At 55.4% G+C, this 19,003-nt stretch overlaps 2 protein-coding genes across 4 annotated transcripts in view; one reads left to right on the forward strand and one right to left on the reverse strand.

Moving 5' to 3' along the window:
* The window catches only part of ACAD9 (acyl-CoA dehydrogenase family member 9), a 58,823-nt gene extending 47,906 nt beyond the window's left edge, over positions 1 to 10,917 (forward strand). For 2 of the 3 annotated variants that reach the window (XM_067755622.1, XM_067755624.1), the window contains 10 exons: positions 3,461 to 3,536; positions 4,966 to 5,036; positions 5,289 to 5,408; positions 5,991 to 6,119; positions 7,815 to 7,894; positions 8,461 to 8,587; positions 8,780 to 8,857; positions 9,362 to 9,490; positions 10,090 to 10,162; positions 10,519 to 10,917. In XM_067755622.1, the coding sequence (XP_067611723.1) occupies positions 3,461 to 3,536; positions 4,966 to 5,036; positions 5,289 to 5,408; positions 5,991 to 6,119; positions 7,815 to 7,894; positions 8,461 to 8,587; positions 8,780 to 8,857; positions 9,362 to 9,490; positions 10,090 to 10,162; positions 10,519 to 10,619 (984 nt within the window). In that variant the 3' untranslated portion in view covers positions 10,620 to 10,917. The other variant, XM_067755623.1, reaches the window with a different exon arrangement.
* Positions 10,918 to 11,051: 134 nt separating this feature from the next.
* Positions 11,052 to 19,003, reverse strand: part of CFAP92 (cilia and flagella associated protein 92 (putative)) — a 219,265-nt gene continuing 211,313 nt past the window's right edge. Inside the window, exons 21-22 of the mRNA XM_067755778.1 lie at positions 12,515 to 12,715; positions 11,052 to 12,442 (exon numbers count right to left, since the gene is read on the reverse strand). Of these exons, the coding sequence (XP_067611879.1) occupies positions 12,119 to 12,442; positions 12,515 to 12,715 (525 nt within the window). The 3' untranslated portion in view covers positions 11,052 to 12,118. The remainder of the gene's footprint in view (positions 12,443 to 12,514; positions 12,716 to 19,003) is intronic.

Below are 19,003 nucleotides of genomic sequence, written 5' to 3' on the forward strand. Positions count from 1 at the left end.
GATGCACGGGCTCAGTAATTGTGGCTCACGGGCCTAACTGCTCCGCGGCATGTGATCCTCCTGGACCGGGGCACGAACCCGTGTCCCCCACATTGGCAGGCGGATTCTTAACCACTGTGGCACCAGGGAAGCCCTGGGTTTGTTTTTGTAGGTCCTTTTCTTCTCTTGTGTTTCCCACTTAGAGGAGTTCCTTTAGCATTTGTTGAAGAGCTGGTTTGGTGGTGCTGAATTCTCTGAGCTTTGCTTGTCTGTAAAGCTTTTGATTTCTCCATCGAATCTGAATGAGATCCTTGCTGGGTAGAGTAATCTTGTTGTAGGTTCTTCCCTTTCATCACTTTAAATATGTCATGCCCACTCCCTTCTGGCTTGTACAGTTTCTGCTGAGAAATCAGCTGTTAACCTTATGGGAGTTCCCTTGTATGTTATTTGTCATTTTTCCCTTGCTGCTTTCAATAATCTTTCTTTGTCTTTAATTTTTGCCAATTTGATTACTATGTGTCTCGGCATGTTTCTCCTTGGGTTTATCTTGTATGCGACTCTCTGAGCTTCCTGGACTTGGGTGCCTATTTCCTTTCCCATGTTAGGGAAGTTTTCGACTATAATGTCTTCAAATATTTTCTCGGGTCCTTTCTCCCTCTCTTCTTCTTCTGGGACCCCTAGAATGTGAATGTTGTTGCGTTTAATGTTGTCCCAGAGGTCTCTTAGGCTGTCTTCGTTTCTTTTCATCCTTTTTTTTTTAATTCTGTTCCGCAGCAGTCAATTCCACCATTCTGTCTTCCAGGTCGCTTATCCGTTCTTCTGCCTCAGTTATTCTGCTATTGATTCCTTCTAGTGTATATTTCATTTCAGTTATTGTATTGTTCATCTCTGTTTGTTCTTTAATTCTTCTAGATCTTCGTTAAACGTTTCTTATATCTTCTCGATCTTTGCCTCCATTCTCTTTCCGAGGTACTGAATCATCTTCACTATCATTATTCTGCAGTCTTTTTCTGGAAGGTTGCCTATCTCCACTTCATTTAGTTGTTTTTCTGGGGTTTTACCTTGTTCCTTCATCTGGTACATAGCCCTCTGCCTTTTCATCTTGTCTGTCTTTCTGTGAATGTGGTTTTTGTTCCACAGGCTGCAGGATTGCAGTTCTTCTTGCTTCTGCTGTCTCCACTGTTCACACTTTTGGTGCTTGTCTTTCTAGATCTTTTTAAATAGCTTACATCACTGAAATATTTCTGCGTGTGTGTGTGTGTGTGAGAGGTGGCAGCTGGTATTCCTCACTTATCAGCAAGCCCTCATAGTCTTTTCATGCTGGGGAATTTGATGTGCTGAGGTTCAGAACCACACGGCACTTCCTCATGTGGTGACGCCACATTCACTGTCCCTGGGTCTCCAGGATCGAGCATTTAGTGCAGTTTCCCTTCTTCCCCACTCGGGACTGCACTGCATGGCATGTATCCTTATACATAACTTGCACACTTCTCTCATCACCTCCTGAGTTCAAATACCAGTCAAGTTTCTGGGTCAGAGGACGTGGTCATTTTTAAGTTCTTGGTCCATGTTGCCATGTTGCCTGCTGGACGGTTGGACTGTGTGTAAGGTCTTTCCCCAGTCCTTTCCAACTCTGCATTAAAAAATTTTTTTCCATCGTGTTAGGTGAGAAGTGATGGTTTTAGTATGCAAAAGAAAAACAGATTTCTAAAGCCCTATCTTGTGATGAGTGGGATTGCCTGCCAGTCAGCCTCAGCACTGAAAAGCGCGACACGCTAGGGTGATCCCAGCGATGGCGGGTAGGATGACCACAGGCCCGGGGAGTGCCGATGCCGCGTGCGGTCAAGTAGGAGGTTCATCGGGGCGCAGAGGCAGTCAGCGACGGGGGCTGCGGGGACGGCCGTGTCTCGTACCTGGAGTGTAGTTGTGGGAGGGGACTGTTCTGCCGTAGGAAGGTGACCACGCAGCAGGATCAGGCCTGGGTGGGAGGGAACGCCTAGGCTCACGAGCCCTTTCAGGTAAGGCTGAGCTGGCCAGGCCTTCCATCCTCCTGGGGACTGGGGCCTGGTGTGCAGTCCTCTCCTCCTCTTGTTCTTGTGGTAAGTGAAGCTGAGAATCAACCACGAAGGGGCTGTGACGTAAGTTTGTTCATGCAGCTGTGAGGCGGCCTTTAAGAACCAGTCTGGGAGAAGGGACCAAGGGTGGGGGTTCAGTTCCTGCTTGCAGTCCTGGCAGGTCAAGCAGGACCGGTGTCCCCCTCCTCGTCCCCCCTCCATGTCCTGAGACACAGGGAGTCTGACATTACAGGTCACAGGCCCGAGCGGAGGCACAACAGGTCACACTGCACTGTGACCTCGCCGAGCCCCAGCTTCTGGCCGTGCCCACCGAGTTGCCCACCCGCCTCGGACTCGCCTGTCAGGACCAGTGCTGCCTGCCCAGTGGCTGGAGCAGGTGTTTCCAGTCTCCCCAGCCCCACAGGATCTGTTTTGAGAGTCTCCATTCAGGTTATTTAGCAAGTAGTCATAAATTCAAATTCAGAGGCACGTTTGGTTAATCCCAGTCACGCAGGCGAGCAGTCAGTACAAGCAGTGCCACGTGTGAAGCTGAGCCCCAGGCTGCCTGCTGCCCCCAGGCCCCAGCCCTGCCTTGACGCCTCCTCCTTGGGCCTCACAGGCTTGAGCAGAGGTGGGCAGGTGACAGCGTCCTCTAGGAGCCTGTGCTGGTGGCCACACGTCTACCGTGTGCCTGGGATGCCCCTCCTCCCCTGCTGCCAGGGTGGCTATGGTCTCTAGGTCCCTAGGTCTGTAAGGGGGTGCCTCCCCAAACCCGGGTAGTCTGGTACTTGGGAAGCAGTGTGTGTGCTTGCCGTCGGCTTTAGGGAGAAAGTTGGGGTTGGAAGAGGGGCGTGAGGCTGACAAAACTCCTTAGCTAGGGTCATTACTGTAGGCACTGCGGGGGGAGGAGCGCGTCACGTCTGTGAAAGGGACTGGCTCAGTGCAGGGTGCACGGGCGTGCATGTCAGGCAGCTGCGTGCTCTGTCTGTGACTGGCTCACCACTTGGAACCTCTGGCTCTTCATCTGTGAAAGGAGGACCCTGACGCTGAAGCGTTGCTGGGAAAGTGAGGAGTTGGCAGTGGGTACCCAGCCCGTCTTAGTTTCTGCTCTCTTCCCCTGAGGCTGAGGGAAGTGGCCACTTCCTTTAGAATAAGGGTGTCCCATTTCTTTTTTTGGGGGGGGTGCCTTCAGGGATGTTTGTGAGAGCATCTCAGTGACAGATTGCCTGGTTCTGAGGCGTTGGGACTGTTCTCTCCCGGCCCGGGGAGGGTTGGCAGGATGGTTAACTCCATCTGGATGCTGCCTGTTGTCTTCAGGAAAGCTTTTGGTAAGAGCAGATGAGCACTGTTGCGGTCTGTCCCCTTCAGCCCTCTGGGGCCCTCAGCTTTCCCAGCTGGACCCGCGCTGAGCCCTCCTCTCTCTGCAGGTGGCCATGAACATCCTCAACAGCGGGCGGTTCAGCATGGGCAGTGCCGTGGCTGGGATGCTCAAGAAACTGATCGGTACGTAAGTCAGGGACAGCAGCCCTTTGCGGCAGACTTGCCCCTGGTGCCCCTGCCTGCTCCGGCCCAGGGGCTCTGCCACGTCCCTGGGCGGGCGGGCCAGCGCTGAGCCAGGCCGCTGACAGCCAGTCCTGTCCAAGTCTAGGATCAGGGCTTCAAGTTAGACTGAAGGGTGCACTGAGGCTGCCCCTGAAGGGCTAGTGTTGAGGTTTCAACACGCACAGGATGGGGGAGGCGGGGGACCTTCTGGTGGAGGTAGAGAGGGGTGGCTGCTCTGCCTGCTGAGTGAACACCTGAATGTGGGCTGGACACCGAAAAGCCTGAGCACTGGTTGTCTGTGGATGACTCTGCACAGTGGGTGAGCCGCGGGGTCAGCTTGGGGACCCTGGTCCCTCAGCCTTTGGATTGTCCCTTTCCTCTTTTATGGGCACTGAACCCTAGACTTCCCTTTGCCAGTGAAGTTAAAACAGCCTGATAGGGGTTTTGGGGGGCACGGAACGTCACTGCCATCTTTGCTTTGTGCGAGGGACCACAGGGACACGCAGGGCCCTGGCTGTGGTGCGGGCGTACCCGGGGCCAGCTCCCCACTGGGTGCTCAGGAAGCTGCTCAGAGTTCAGGGCAGAGTTCGTTTATAGACAAAGGGACGGACGCTCAGAGCAGGGGAGTGATTTGCCCGAAACCACACTCCCCGATCAGACTGCGAGCTCAGGGCTTGTCTCCCTCTGCTAAGCTTCCCCCAAGGCCCTGAGCCCATCTGGACTGTGCTTCCTTGTCTGGAAAACTCAATGCAAGGGCTTCACTCTCGTGGTCAGTCTGTCCCCAGAGAATGTAGAGCCCCTGAGATCGCAAGGCCCAGAAATGGGGGAATGTGGGAGCCTGTCCACCCTGGGTGTCTACCGTGCGAGCCCACTGTGAGAGTGGGTTACGCGTGAATGTCCGTGGGGAGTGTTGGGAGAGTGCTGGCTGCAGGGAGGGGGTCCGCTGTGGGCACGTGCGCGCCTGCAGGGCTGGCGCGGAAGCCACAGGCCACCCTCCTGCTGCCAGATGGACACATGTGCCGGGTGTGAGCCTGCTTCTCTGTGCAGGGCGTCCCGTGGCCTTTGCTGTCTCTCTGAGGTCAATAGTGTTGATGAGGGCAGGGAGACCACGTGGCCCAGGCTCGGCTGCTAAGAGCGAGAGTTGGGTCCAGACGTGTCTGACTGGCTCCTGATCCTGCTCTGCCTCCACCCTGGGTGCCACTCAGAGGGGACAGTCACTCCTGAACCTGGAGATGTTGGAAGGCAGGACTCTCATTTTCAGGGTGTCGGTCTCAGCAGACCCGCTCCTCGTAGATCCTGCCTGAGTGTTTGAAGGGTGGTGACGATAGACTGAGGAAATCGTTTTAAGACAGCCGGAAAATTGTTCTTTGATAACTCTGCTCCTCTTCAGAGATGACCGCTGAGTACGCCTGCACGAGGAAACAGTTCAACAGGAACCTCAGCGAGTTTGGCTTGATTCAGGTATGGAGGGTCAAGCACCGCACGGGCTGACTCTACCTCGTGGGCATTGAAAGTGTGCTTGGGGCTCTGTACTGCCGACTCCTAGGCGGTGATTCGGGGAGAAGATGACCACGTGGCCCCTTTTACGAGTGCCGGGCCTTGGTGCTCTTGGGCACTGGGCCTGGTCTGAATTGCCTTCTCTGCTGCTCGGCAGGTTTGGGTCTCAGTACAGGCAGATTCTTTCTTGATTGTGTATTTTTCTGAACGCTCCAGGAGAAGTTTGCCCTGATGGCTCAGAAGGCTTACGTGATGGAAAGTATGGCCTACCTCACTGCGGGGATGCTGGACCAGCCGGGCTTCCCTGACTGCTCCATCGAGGCCGCCATGGTGAAGGTAACCCCACGCACGGCGTGCCTGCCGTCTTCCTCCTTAGTTTGTCGCTGCTTAGGTATTTACGAGGTACCCACCGTGCCAGGCACCCCTGGGATGCAGCCGGGGAGAGCAGAGTAGCGTAGGAGCAGCAGCAGAGGACAGCGTCCAGCTTACGAGAGGCCAGTGTCTCCCAGCAAGCTGCTGGTGATGACAGCAAAAGAAGAGGATACACACTGTGTATTGTAACTTCCTGTCTTCCTAACAAAGCAGCTGGGCTTCCTTGGGAAGGACTGTGCTGTCCTGAGTCTGTGGTCTTCCTGCATTTTGGTATCAAAACTTCCTTTCATGAAATAGCTGGTGGAGGCAAACAGCACAGAGTTCCCTGTGCTTCTGTCTTGTTTTGGGGAGGGGGGTCAGTTTTTGGCCACCAGTGAGACGTGACAGTCAGGGCTCCTACGTGGGTCGTCTCATCCCAAAGCTCAGTCCTCCGCGTGGAGCTCCCACCCCGTCCGCAGCCACCTGGCCCCGAGGCAGAGGGTCCTCCTCCTGAAGGGGCTTTGGGGCTGACGGCCCCATGCTGACCTCGCCCCGGGTCCACGGCAGGTGTTCAGCTCCGAGGCCGCCTGGCAGTGTGTGAGCGAGGCGCTCCAGGTCCTCGGGGGCTCAGGCTACATGAGGGACTACCCGTACGAGCGCATCCTGCGTGACAGCCGCATCCTGCTCATCTTCGAGGTGAGTGCGCCGCCCGCCAGGCTCTCGGCCCCGCCCCGCTCTGCTGTGGACCCCAGAGCCTCGTGGTCCTGGCGCCAGGCCACAGAGCCCAGGCCGGCTGGCGCGTCCTCTCGCTCGACCGCCCGCAGGTGTCCGCCTGGGAGGCCGGGGTGCAGCCTCCAGTGCCCATTCCAGGTGATGAGGCAGCTGGCAGGGTCACCCCAAGGGCGTTCCCCGGCGCCTCTGATGTTGGGAGTTCACAGGCTGGGAGCAGGGAGGAAAGGGCATTGGGACCCCAGAGTCGCCTTTGGGGCGCTACTGGTCTGGTCGTGCAGCCTGGCTGAGAGAGGACGACTCCAGAACACCAGTGTGGTGAGGGGCTGGGGTCTCAGGAAGGAGCACACTTGGCCTTGGGGGCAGAGAGGGCAGGGGAGTGGAGTGTGCCAGGTCCTGACGGGACCGTACCTGCTGGCACCAGGTAAACGGAGCAGCGGCCGGTCCTGCTCGGCGGGGCTGGGGTATTGGTGGGGCAGGGTGGGCAGGGCAGAGGGACTGGGCAGGAAGGCCAGAGATACTGCCAGCCATGGAAGCCTATTTGGATCGTACTGTGAGGGCCGGGAAGCAGTAACAAAGTTTGGAGCAGAGAATGGCTTGCTTGCGTTCGCGACCCTGGTAATGCCCCAAGCCTGCCCAGGGCGTAGGTGGCAGCGGTGCGGCCAGCAGCTGTGGAGGGAGGCCGGCCAGGATTTCAGGCTGGACACAGGTGTGCAGAGGCAGACCCTGGGACCAGTGCGAGGCTGGGCGCCTGGGGGGCTCCCCTTCCAGGGGAAAGACCGCATTGGCTGCTAGTGTCCCCTGTGTCCTCTCCCTTAGTGGACAGGGCCCGGCCAGCCCGAGGCCCCAGGGACAGGTCCCACCTCACGACCCTGCTGCCCCAGGCCTGCCTCTCCCAAGGCCCCTCCCCTTGGCCCGGGTGAGTGTGGTCCTCTGTGGCTGGTGGGGTGGTCAGCACGGGTTCAGGGGCTCTGAGGGGTGCAGGGCCCTCAGCGTGAAGCCAAGACCACCCGGGACGGGCCTGGGTCAGCCTGGAGTTCTCCCTGCTGCCACTTCTGCTCCCACGGAGTCTCCGTCCGTGGCGCGGCCTGGCGGTGTGCCCCAGTCCAGCCCCGCCTCTCTGACTCTCAGCACCACTGTGCACGACAGGCACGAGCCCCCTGGTCTGCGTCCCCGAGGTCACGTGGCTCACGGTTGGGGGGGCGCCCAGGGGTGGCAGCAGGGAAGAGGTAGCCCCCGGGGTGTTGGCACCTGGCACTGTGGTGCAGCCAGCTGCTTCCCGAGGAGCCAGGCCTGGACTGAGCTAGTAGTGGGTCCACTAAGGACTTGTGTCCTGGGTACTAGTACCCTTCACTTCTTTTAAGGGGGCTGTTTCTCTGCTTAAAAGAAGTAAAATCGGAAGCTTGGAAAAAGGAATGACTCATGCACAGTTGGTCATGGGATGGGGTAGGTCCCAGAGGGAGGCCGCCACCATCTGGTCAGCCCCAACTTGTCCCATGGAAGCAGTAGCCCACGTGTTGCCCTGGCCCCCGGTCACAGCCCTGCTCCCAGCTGCTTCTGAAGAGTGAGCGGGATGCAGCAGGGCCTAGCCAGTCACACACGCGGCACTGCTAGGGCTGCCCTGACGTGGGCAGCCTTTGACCTGGATAATGTGGGCCACAGGGAACCAACGAGATTCTCCGGATGTACATCGCCCTGACAGGCTTGCAGCATGCCGGCCGCATCCTGACTGCAAGGGTCAAGTAGGTACCGCGTCCACCGTCTGCCCCTCAGGTCCACCCTGCCCAGCAGAGGCCTGTCCCGGGGCAGCCAGAGAAGGGTGCTGCCTCATCCGTAGACCAGGCGTGCAGCCTGGCAGGGGTCAGTTGGCTCACAGGCTGGCTGGAGGGAGGGAAGCCGCCAGGGCCCTGCCCTCCTCCCCTGCAGCTCCCGTCTAGAACCGGGGCAAGGAGAGGCGCCAGCTCCAAGGCCAACACAGGACTGGTTTCCTCTCCTGCCCCCACCCTGGGGCCAGGACAGTGAGTAGTCCCTGCCGGCGCCCAGGCATGGCTGGCCCAGAGGACTTCTCAGGCTCTCGGGGAGAGAATAACCTGGAAGCAGGTGTGACCCGGGTGTCCCCTCGGGCTGTACAGGAGACGGCTGCTCCCTGACGAACTGTCCAGGTCCTGGGTTGGCCCCTCTGGCTTTGCATAGTCAGGGAGCTTTTGCCCAGGTTCCCTAGAGCTGCTGGCATGGAGGCGGGGCCGTGCTGCTGGGCAGCAGGAGCCGGCTGCAGGGCCTCTGCTTACAGAGCCTGGGTTCTCTGCAGGCAGCTTAAACAGGGCAATGTGACCACCATCATGGAGACTGTCAGCCGGAGGGTTCGGGACTCCCTGGGCCGAACTGTGGACCTTGGGCTGACAGGGAAGCTCGGAGCCGTGCACCCCAGCATGGAGGTGAGTGGGTCCAGCCAGGGGTATCCCCTTCCCAGAGGGGGCGTGGCGGGGGCACCGGGGAGGACCAGGCAGTCCGAGGGTCACCAGGTGCCTTCTCCACCCTGTCACGGTGGAGAACAGCCAAGCCTGGCAGCAGGGCCTGGGCACCACGGGAGGGCGGTGCTGAGCGGAATCCTCCCCCCGGCCCCCCAGGACAGTGCCCACAAGCTCGAGCAGAACGTGCACTACTTCAGCCGCACGGTGGAGACCCTGCTGCTTCGCTTTGGCAAGGTACCTGGGGGCAGCGAAGCGGGCCAGCATCTGTGAGATGACGTTTTGCCAAGCGTGGGGACCAGGCCTAGAAATCTTGGTCACCTTGGAGGGCTGGGGAAGCAGGGCTGGCTGTGGCTGCCTGCCCTGGGGACCACTCAGCTAGCTGGGGAGCGTGGGGGGAGCCCCTGCTGGGTGGGCACCTTCTAGGTGACCAGAGGCTCCCTGGAGCCGGGAGGGGCAGCCCCACCTGGACCTTACTCTTAGGACCTGATCTGTGTTTCTTGCATCCAAAGGTGGTAATAAGCACTGGCCGGTGGTCTCAGCCCGGCTTCTGGGACATGATCTTGTCTTGACTCCTGCCCAGATCTGGACAGAGCTAAGGGAAAACCCGAAGGGAAGGCAGTGTTAGCCCTGCTCCCCCAGGGTGTAGAGAGAGGCTCAGAGATGAGCAAAGGTGGGCCTGGAAGAGGGTGTTGGAGTCGTGTCCGGGTGGCCAGTCTCCACCCTGCCCTCTGTTCCCAGACCATCGTGGAGGAGCAGTTGGTCTTGAAGCGAGTGGCCAACATCCTCATCAACCTGTACGGGATGACGGCCGTGCTGTCGCGGGCCAGCCGCTCTATCCGCGTGGGGCTCCAGAACCACGACCATGAGGTGGGCCCGCCCCTCCCACCTGCACAGGCAGCCTCCCTGCAGGGGTCCTCCTGCTGCACTTTAATGAGGCTGGGTAGTGGGGAAGGGAGGGGCTGGGCGCGTCCAGGGCTGTGTCCCCGGGGTCAGGGTGAGCACGGGGTCCACGCCAGCTGACCCAGAAATGGGTGGGGTTGCCAAGTTGTGTCCGTGGCCATAGCTGGTGCTCTCAGCTCCCATGGGCGGGTCTGTGCTGTTCAGGACACAGGGCCACTGCCCTTCGCCTTCCTGCCTGGGGGCGGGGAGGGGGAGTGAGTGTCGAATCCGAAACCCAGCGCCCTCACCCCATGTGCCAGCAGGGTGGGTGCGGTCTGAGCACCTGCTGTGTGCGCGCCCGCAGTCTTGGCGTGCACCGTGCCTGCGGGGATTGAGTCACTTGCCCTGGGGACAGAGCTGGTTTGGCTCACGGCTGCCATGGCTTCTGAGCCAGGCCACCTGACTCTGGTCAAGCTGCCTGCTTTGGCTGACCGAGTTCTTTGAAGCTCAGAGGTCAGGCTCCAGGCCGGGCAGCGCTAAGGCCCAGGGTCCTCAGCAGTCATCCTCTCGGACTTTGGTTCTGGCAGGTTCTGTTGGCCAACATCTTCTGCACGGAAGCTTACTACCAGAATCTCTTCGCTCTGTCTCAGCTGGACAAGTGTAAGTGGGCGGCTCAGGTTGGGGGAGGGGGGGTGGGACTGATGCCAGGTGAGAGCCTCTTGGGGGGACCCCTGTACCCAGCTGACCTGCGGAGGGAGGAGCGCGGGACTCCACGCAACTCTGAGCACTGGCACCCCACACCCACCGTGCTGACGCGGCTGTCACCGCCTGCAGTGGGGATGATGAAATGGCTTCTCCAGCAGGTGGGGTCGCCAGGGGGCAGCCCACAATCACTTTCTGGGGACGGGGCTGCCACCTTCAGGGCTCCTTCACACCGGAGGGCTGACTTCGTGATAACAGGAATTGCTGGAACATTTTTTTCCAAAGATCACCTACTCTTCCTCTTTCCCTCCCAGATTCTCCGGAAAATCTCGATGAACTGATCAAGAAAGTGTCCCAGCAGGTCCTAGAGAAGCGAGCCTACGTCTGTGCCCACCCTCTGGACTGGACATCCTGAAGCAGGGGGACAGCATCCCTGCTGCTGTCCGCCTGACACACGCCTTCCAGAAGGTAGAGAACTTGCTTTATTACAAGCTGACCAAGTTCTCTGACGGGCTTTCTCCAGGCCCCCGTGGGCACTATTGCCTGACACGATCCCGGGCTCTGAGCCGACACGGGGAGAGCGCGAAGCTGCTGAGACTCGCCTCACCGAGAGGCTTCGGGGTGGAAGCTGGCCTGGGGTGGTAGGGCCGCGTCTCAGCAGGGTGGCCATTTCTGCCAGACCACACGTTCTCCAAGAAACAGCTTGAAAACCGCGTATGTGTCATTCTTTAAGCTAGGAGCCAAAGGAAGGACAGTTTGCGTTTCCCCTTCTAGTGTTTGCTGCACTGGTCACCTGTTTCCTCAGAGCCAGCCTCACGACCTCTTGACCCTGCGCTCCCCCCTGTGGTGGTGGCTTCCAGGGCCCTTTGTCCTCATGTGTGAGAAGAGGGCTCCAGGAGCAGAGGGGCAGGTGCCCGGGCCACGGCGCCGTGCGGGTTTGGTCCTGCACAGGTGATGTTGCTGCTGCCTGACAGCAGGTGCTGCTCCTAGCTGGTGCTTCTCTGCCACTTGACAAGGACGAGCAGCATCTTCCGGCGGCACAGACGGGCCTCTACACACCTGCCCTGGTGTGCTCACCTGGCAGGCTTCCTGCTCGGGTGGTTCCCAGTGCTTTGCCCATCACAGGCGTTGCCTTGAGGCGGCCAGGCTTTGGTCCTGGGAGGAGGAGCCGTCATCCACCTGCGGGGCTAGGCCTGCTGCCGGCGTTCTGACAACTCATCTTCCCGATGACACCGCAGCTTCTTTGCTGGCGTAGATGGAGAGGTCATGGCTTCTCACCTGGTGCCAGGACAGCAGTCTGTGGGGAGCTGTTCTCACCCATGTGTCTTCAGGTGTGCGCCCCGGGGCTGGGAAGGGCCGGAGCAGCGAGCCTGCTGTCCCTGCACTGGACCACAGCAGTGACCCTGAGCCTGGGACCCTGCCTGCGGCCCCAGAGCCTGCGGCCTCTACTGAAGGGAGGTGGCACAGCCCAGAGGAGGGGAGTAGACCAGTTTCAGCAGCTTGTCAGCACGTCCTCCGGTTTCACGGAGCTGTTACCAGCAGCCCTTAGGAGTCAGGGAAGGAAAGCACTCCACCGTTTATCCAGTCTAGCTTTCTGGGCAAGGGGTCTCTTTCTGGGCAAGGGGTCTGTGGCCAGATCAACTCACCGCTCTTTCTCCCTGAAGATTCTGGTTCTGTTAATTCACAGGTTTGGTTCTCTACCTATAAATGATTTCTGGTCCCTCTTCACAAACGGGGGATGAAGAAGACTTGGAGGGGTGGTGTGGCCAGGCCCCCACCCGCCCCCACGGGTGACAACCAGCTGTGTCTGGGAGCCGGAAGGGCCCAGCAGCGCCCAGAGCCTGCCGAGGCTGGTCATGGGTAACACAGTGTGAAGCCTGAAAGCCCTTAGCCCTACCTTCCAAGGCCTCCCTTTCATAGAAACCAAGCCCAGAGCGGTGGCGGGACCTGCCCCCCCCCCATCACACAGCAAGTGAATCCAGCTGGAACCAGAAGTTCCGGCCAGCCTGCGCTCTGAAGCCAGCCCCCCGCCGAATCCTGATTTCCCAGCCCAGGAGTGTGGCTGCTAAAACAGAACGGGTGCCGCCCACAGTTACCTGTCCCGGGCTTTGGTGCTAGAGGGGCCGGCGGCGGCTGTGTGTACACATCCAAGTCCTGGGGGCACCGGTCCCAGCCCCTGCTCTCTCGGTGCAGCACTGACTCCAGTATGTTAGCAAACAGCGCTTTCTCCCTCCACTCCTACGTTGGGGGGCAGCAGGTCAGGGGGAGGCCCCTGCGGACGCCCACCAGAGACCCACTCCCGCTACCCACCTCTGTGACGGCGCCGAGGGGTGGCAGCCCCAGGTGATGTGTCCTGCCCGTGCTGTGAAGACCGGTCACTTGGAACCTGTTGGGTGTGAGCCAGGCGTCACAGGACTTCCTCTCGGCTTTTCTCTTCTCCTCATCTGAATCCTGAGGCTCCACTGTGGCTGACAGGTAGCTCTGGGAGTACGTGAGTCTCCTCCTCGGCTCCTGGAAATGCGAGCAGACGTGGCTAGATGGACTGACAGCGGACCTCGGTGGGGCTGACTGGCTGCCAGTCTTGGGGGCAGGATGCTGGCTCCTGGCGGTGCGGGGTGCATGCTGGTTACCAGAGCCAGGCAGCAGCCCAGTGAGGGCCACGTCCCTCGAGGAGCGAAAAAGCTGAACCCTCCTATATTTTCGTGGGAATGTACATTGGCAAAAGCCACCATAAAGGACAGTATCGAAGCTCCTAACAAAAGTAAAAGGAGCCCAGCCCCAGGAGCACTCCTGGGCATGTATCTGGAGAAACCCATAATTGGAAATGAACCAGGCGCCCCACAGTTATAGTTCCAACAGCCAGGACACAGACACAACCAAAATGTCCACCAACAGATGACTGGATACAGACAATATGGTACATATATACAATGGACTATTACTCAGCCATAAACAACAATGAAATAATGCTATTGGCAGCACCATGCATGGACCTGGGATAATCATACAGTAAGTGAAGTGAGTCAGAGGAAGACGAATAGCATATGATATCGGTTATACCTAGGACTGAACACGAGACACACATGAACACAAAATGAACACTGTGTAACACACAGTGTTACAAAACAGCAACACACTTACTTGGAAAACGAACGTAGGGCTCACAAAAAGAAAAAGTAGAGGCAAAGGATAAATTAGGAGGTCGACCTTCATGTACACACAAGCATATATATATATATGTCTGTGTGTGTATATATGTGCATATGTCTGTGTGTGTGTGTGTATATATATATATATATATATATACACACATTTGATGGATAATCAACATGGACCTCCTGTAAAGCAAAGGGAACTCTGTTGAACGTTCAGCAATAACCTATATGTGAAAAGAATTCGAAATAGAATACATACATGAATATCAATAAGTGAATCAGCTTGCTGTACACCTACACCAAACACCACACTGTAAATTACCCCTACCGCAACATACCATAAGAATTAAACTGAACGCAAAAGGACAGAAATGGGTACACTTTTCGCCTCCCGCCTCGGTGATATTCACTAGTGTTACATCCCCGCAGCTTGAGCAGCCTGGGGTCTCAAGGGTGCACTGAGGTGGAGCGGAAACACCTGAGGACGATGTGCCTGCAAATGCAGCCCCTTAAAGCTGTCCTGTCTCTTCCTTTGTGGGGGGAACCAAACCTTCAGAACCTAGGTGGGCCTTCCGAGAGCTAAAAGGAAGCCAAGTGCACCCCAACCATGGGGGACCATCTAGGCTGCAGGAGATTCAAACCGTGACCGAGCCTCCACGGCTGCTGCTGGTGGGCTTCCCACATCCGGCCTCCTTGCCAGGAGTCACCCCACCTACACACCGCAGCACCCGCAGCTTTAGCCAGGGTTTGGACTTTTCGGGGGCGTGAAGCTTAACAGGGAAGAGGTAGTGACACACAAGCCCTTGGGTGTTGCCTCTGGCACCTTCCCCTCTAATTCACAGCCTAGTAAGATGACTCTTCCTAAGGCTTTTGGTTGCCAACAAACTAGAGCTGGCCACGAAGAAATGCTGCCGCCTTGTGGACGTTTCGCGGAACAACAACTTTACAACCGGTGCTTCAGGGCACCTCATACTCACAGAGCCTGTGGGGCTTTTAATAACACGTGTCTTCAAAAATGACCTGGGTTAGGTAACCGAAAACACATTCGAAAAACACAGACTTTCAAGAAGCCAAATTTCAGGAGGGAACGTTTACTCACACTGTTTAAAAAGAAAAACCCCGACCACGACAGGAAGCAGGAAGTCGCTGATTATCCGAGAAATGCATATCAAAATTCTAAAGTGGCATCATCTCGCAGCAGGCGGTATGGCCAGCATCAAAAAGTCTACAAACAATCGATGGGGAATGAGTGTGGAGAAAAGGGAACCTTCCAACTCGGTGAGTGGAAATGTACATTGGTGACCGCCACTAGAAAGCACTGTATCCCAGTTCCTAGAAAACTAAGGAGAGAGCGAACCTATACTACTGCATGTCCACTCCTGGGCGCTACTCCGGAAAATCCATAATTCAAAAAGACACAAGCACCCCAACGTTCACTGCAGCACTATTTACAATCGCCAAGACACACAAACAAGTAGTCCAGCGAGTGATGAATACATAAACAGGAGGTCCTACGTGTATACGAGGAACTGTTACTCAGCCAGCAAAAAGAATGAAATAATGCCATCAGAAGCAACGTGGATGGACCTGGGATGCCCAAACACTGAGTGAAGTCAGACAGACAGAGGAGGACCCATAGCATATAATATCACTTATAACAGGAAGGGAAACATACATACAACTGAACTAGTATACCAAACAGAAACAGAGTCACCGACTTTCAGATTAAAGCTAGGGTTACCAAAAAGAAAGTGGGGTAGGAGATATAAGTTAGGCGTTTCACATGAACACATACACAGAAAAATATCTATAAACATATATATATATATATATAACACGCACTCGACAAGGACTACTGTACAACACCAGGACCTCTATTCAATGTTCTGCAATAACCTATACGGAAAAGGAATCCGAAAAACAGTAGCTGTATTTCGTGTGTAACTCAAATCAGCTTGCTGTACACCTACACCAAACCCCACTTTGGAAATCAACGCTAGTACAACATACCATCAGAATTAAGCTGAAAAAGAAAGTAAAAGGAAAGAAATGGGCATGCTTTTCGCCTCGGGCCCCGGTGATAGGCGCTGGTGTCACATCCCAGCAGGCTGAGCAGCCTGGGGTCCAAGGGTGCACTGAGGTGGAGCCGAGAGACGTGAAGAGGACGTGCCTGCAGATGCAGCCCCTTAAAGCTGTCCTGTCTCTTCCTTTGTGGGGGGAACCAAACCTTCAGAACCTAGGTGGGCCTTCCGAGAGCTAAAAGGAAGCCAAGTGCACCCCAACCATGGGGGACCATCTAGGCTGCAGGGGATTCAAACCGTGACCGAGCCTCCACGGCTGCTGCTGGTGGGCTTCCCACATCCGGCCTCCTTGCCAGGCGTCACCCCACCTACACAGGGCAGCACCCGCAGCTTTAGCCAGGGTTTCGAATTTTCGGGGGCATAGAAGCTTAACAGGGAAGAGGTAGTGACACACAAGCCCTTGGGTGTTGCCTCTGGCACCTTCCCCTCTAATTCACAGCCCAGCGCCATGACTCCCCCTAAACCTTTTGGTTGCCGAGGAACCAGAGCTGGGCATGAAGAAATGCTGCCGCCTTGTGGACGTTTCCCGTAACAACAACTTTACAACCGGTGCTTAAGGGCACATCATATTCAGGAAGCCTGTGGGGCTTTTAACGACACGTGTGCTCAAAAATCACCTGGGTTAGGCAACCGAAAAATAAATTAGAAACACACACACCCTCAAAAAGCCAAATTTGAAGAGGGAAAGTTTACTCACACTGTTTAAAATAAAAAAATACACACCACGACAAGATGCATATCACTCATTATTTGACAAATGCCAATCCAACGTGTAACGAGGCGTCGCCTCACAGCGGGAAGAACGGCCAGCGTCAAAAAGTCTACAAACAATCGATGGGGAATGAGCGTGGAGAAAAGGGAACCTTCCAACTCGGTGAGTGGAAATGTACATTGGTGACCGCCACTAGAAAGCACTGTATCCCAGTTCCTAGAAAACTAAAGAGAGAGCGACCCTATACTTCTGCACGCCCACTCCTGGGCATTACTCGGGAAAATGCATAATTCAGAAAGACACAAGCACCCCAACGTTCTTTGCGGCACTATTTACAAACGCCAAGACACAGAAACAAATAGGCCAGCGAGTGATGAATACATAAACAGCAGGTCCTACGTGTATACAAGGGACCGTTACTCAGCCAGGATAAAGGATGAAATAATGCCATTAGAAGCAACATGGATGGACCCGGGATGCCCAAACACTGAGTGAAGTCAGTCAGACAGAGGAGGACCCACAGCATATAATATCACTTATAGGAGGAAGGGAAACATACATACAACTGAACTAGTTTACTAAACAGAAACAGAGTCACCGACTTTCTCAATAAACCTAGGGTTACCAAAAAGAAAGTGGGGTAGGAGATATAAGTTAGGCGGTTCACATGAACACATACACAGAAAAATACCTATAAACATATATATAAAACACGCACTCGACAAGGACTACTGTACAATACCAGGACCTCTAGTCAACGTTCTGCAATAACCTATACGGAAAAGGAATCCGAAAAATAGTAGCTGTATTACGTGTGTAACTCAATCAGCTTGCTGTACACTACACCAAACCCCACTTTGGAAATCAACTCCAGTACAACATACCATCAGAATTAAGCTGAAAAAGAAAGTAAAAGGAAAGAAATGGGCATGCTTTTCGCCTCGGGCCCCGGTGATAGGCGCTGGTGTCACATCCCAGCAGGCTGAGCAGCCTGGGGTCCCAAGGGTGCACTGAGGTGGAGCCGAGAGACGTGAAGAGGACGTGCCTGCAGATGCAGCCCCTTAAAGCTGTCCTGTCTCTTCCTTTGTGGGGGGAACCAAACCTTCAGAACCTAGGTGGGCCTTCCGAGAGCTAAAAGGAAGCCAAGTGCACCCCAACCATGGGGGACCATCTAGGCTGCAGGAGATTCAAACCGTGACCGAGCCTCCACGGCTGCTGCTGGTGGGCTTCCCACATCCGGCCTCCTTGCCAGGAGTCACCCCACCTACACAGGGCAGCACCCGCAGCTTTAGCCAGGGTTTGGACTTTTCGGGGGCGTGAAGCTTAACAGGGAAGAGGTAGTGACACACAAGCCCTTGGGTGTTGCCTCTGGCACCTTCCCCTCTAATTCACAGCCTAGTAAGATGACTCTTCCTAAGGCTTTTGGTTGCCAACAAACTAGAGCTGGCCACGAAGAAATGCTGCCGCCTTGTGGACGTTTCGCGGAACAACAACTTTACAACCGGTGCTTCAGGGCACCTAATACTCACAGAGCCTGTGGGGCTTTTAATAACACGTGTCTTCAAAAATGACCTGGGTTAGGTAACCGAAAACACATTCGAAAAACACAGACTTTCAAGAAGCCAAATTTCAGGAGGGAACGTTTACTCACACTGTTTAAAAAGAAAAACCCCGACCACGACAGGAAGCAGGAAGTCGCTGATTATCCGAGAAATGCATATCAAAATTCTAAAGTGGCATCATCTCGCAGCAGGCGGTATGGCCAGCATCAAAAAGTCTACAAACAATCGATGGGGAATGAGTGTGGAGAAAAGGGAACCTTCCAACTCGGTGAGTGGAAATGTACATTGGTGACCGCCACTAGAAAGCACTGTATCCCAGTTCCTAGAAAACTAAGGAGAGAGCGAACCTATACTACTGCATGTCCACTCCTGGGCGCTACTCCGGAAAATCCATAATTCAAAAAGACACAAGCACCCCAACGTTCACTGCAGCACTATTTACAATCGCCAAGACACACAAACAAGTAGTCCAGCGAGTGATGAATACATAAACAGGAGGTCCTACGTGTATACGAGGAACTGTTACTCAGCCAGCAAAAAGAATGAAATAATGCCATCAGAAGCAACGTGGATGGACCTGGGATGCCCAAACACTGAGTGAAGTCAGACAGACAGAGGAGGACCCATAGCATATAATATCACTTATAACAGGAAGGGAAACATACATACAACTGAACTAGTATACCAAACAGAAACAGAGTCACCGACTTTCAGATTAAAGCTAGGGTTACCAAAAAGAAAGTGGGGTAGGAGATATAAGTTAGGCGTTTCACATGAACACATACACAGAAAAATACCTATAAACATATATATATATATATATATATAACACGCACTCGACAAGGACTACTGTACAACACCAGGACCTCTATTCAATGTTCTGCAATAACCTATACGGAAAAGGAATCCGAAAAACAGTAGCTGTATTTCGTGTGTAACTCAATCAGCTTGCTGTACACCTACACCAAACCCCACTTTGGAAATCAACGCTAGTACAACATACCATCAGAATTAAGCTGAAAAAGAAAGTAAAAGGAAAGAAATGGGCATGCTTTTCACCTCGGGCCCCGGTGATAGGCGCTGGTGTCACATCCCAGCAGGCTGAGCAGCCTGGGGTCCAAGGGTGCACTGAGGTGGAGCCGAGAGACGTGAAGAGGACGTGCCTGCAGATGCAGCCCCTTAAAGCTGTCCTGTCTCTTCCTTTGTGGGGGGAACCAAACCTTCAGAACCTAGGTGGGCCTTCCGAGAGCTAAAAGGAAGCCAAGTGCACCCCAACCATGGGGGACCAT

Source organism: Pseudorca crassidens, chromosome 10, assembly GCF_039906515.1.
Source record: "Pseudorca crassidens isolate mPseCra1 chromosome 10, mPseCra1.hap1, whole genome shotgun sequence".
In the NCBI taxonomy this organism is placed as follows: Eukaryota; Metazoa; Chordata; class Mammalia; order Artiodactyla; family Delphinidae; genus Pseudorca; species Pseudorca crassidens.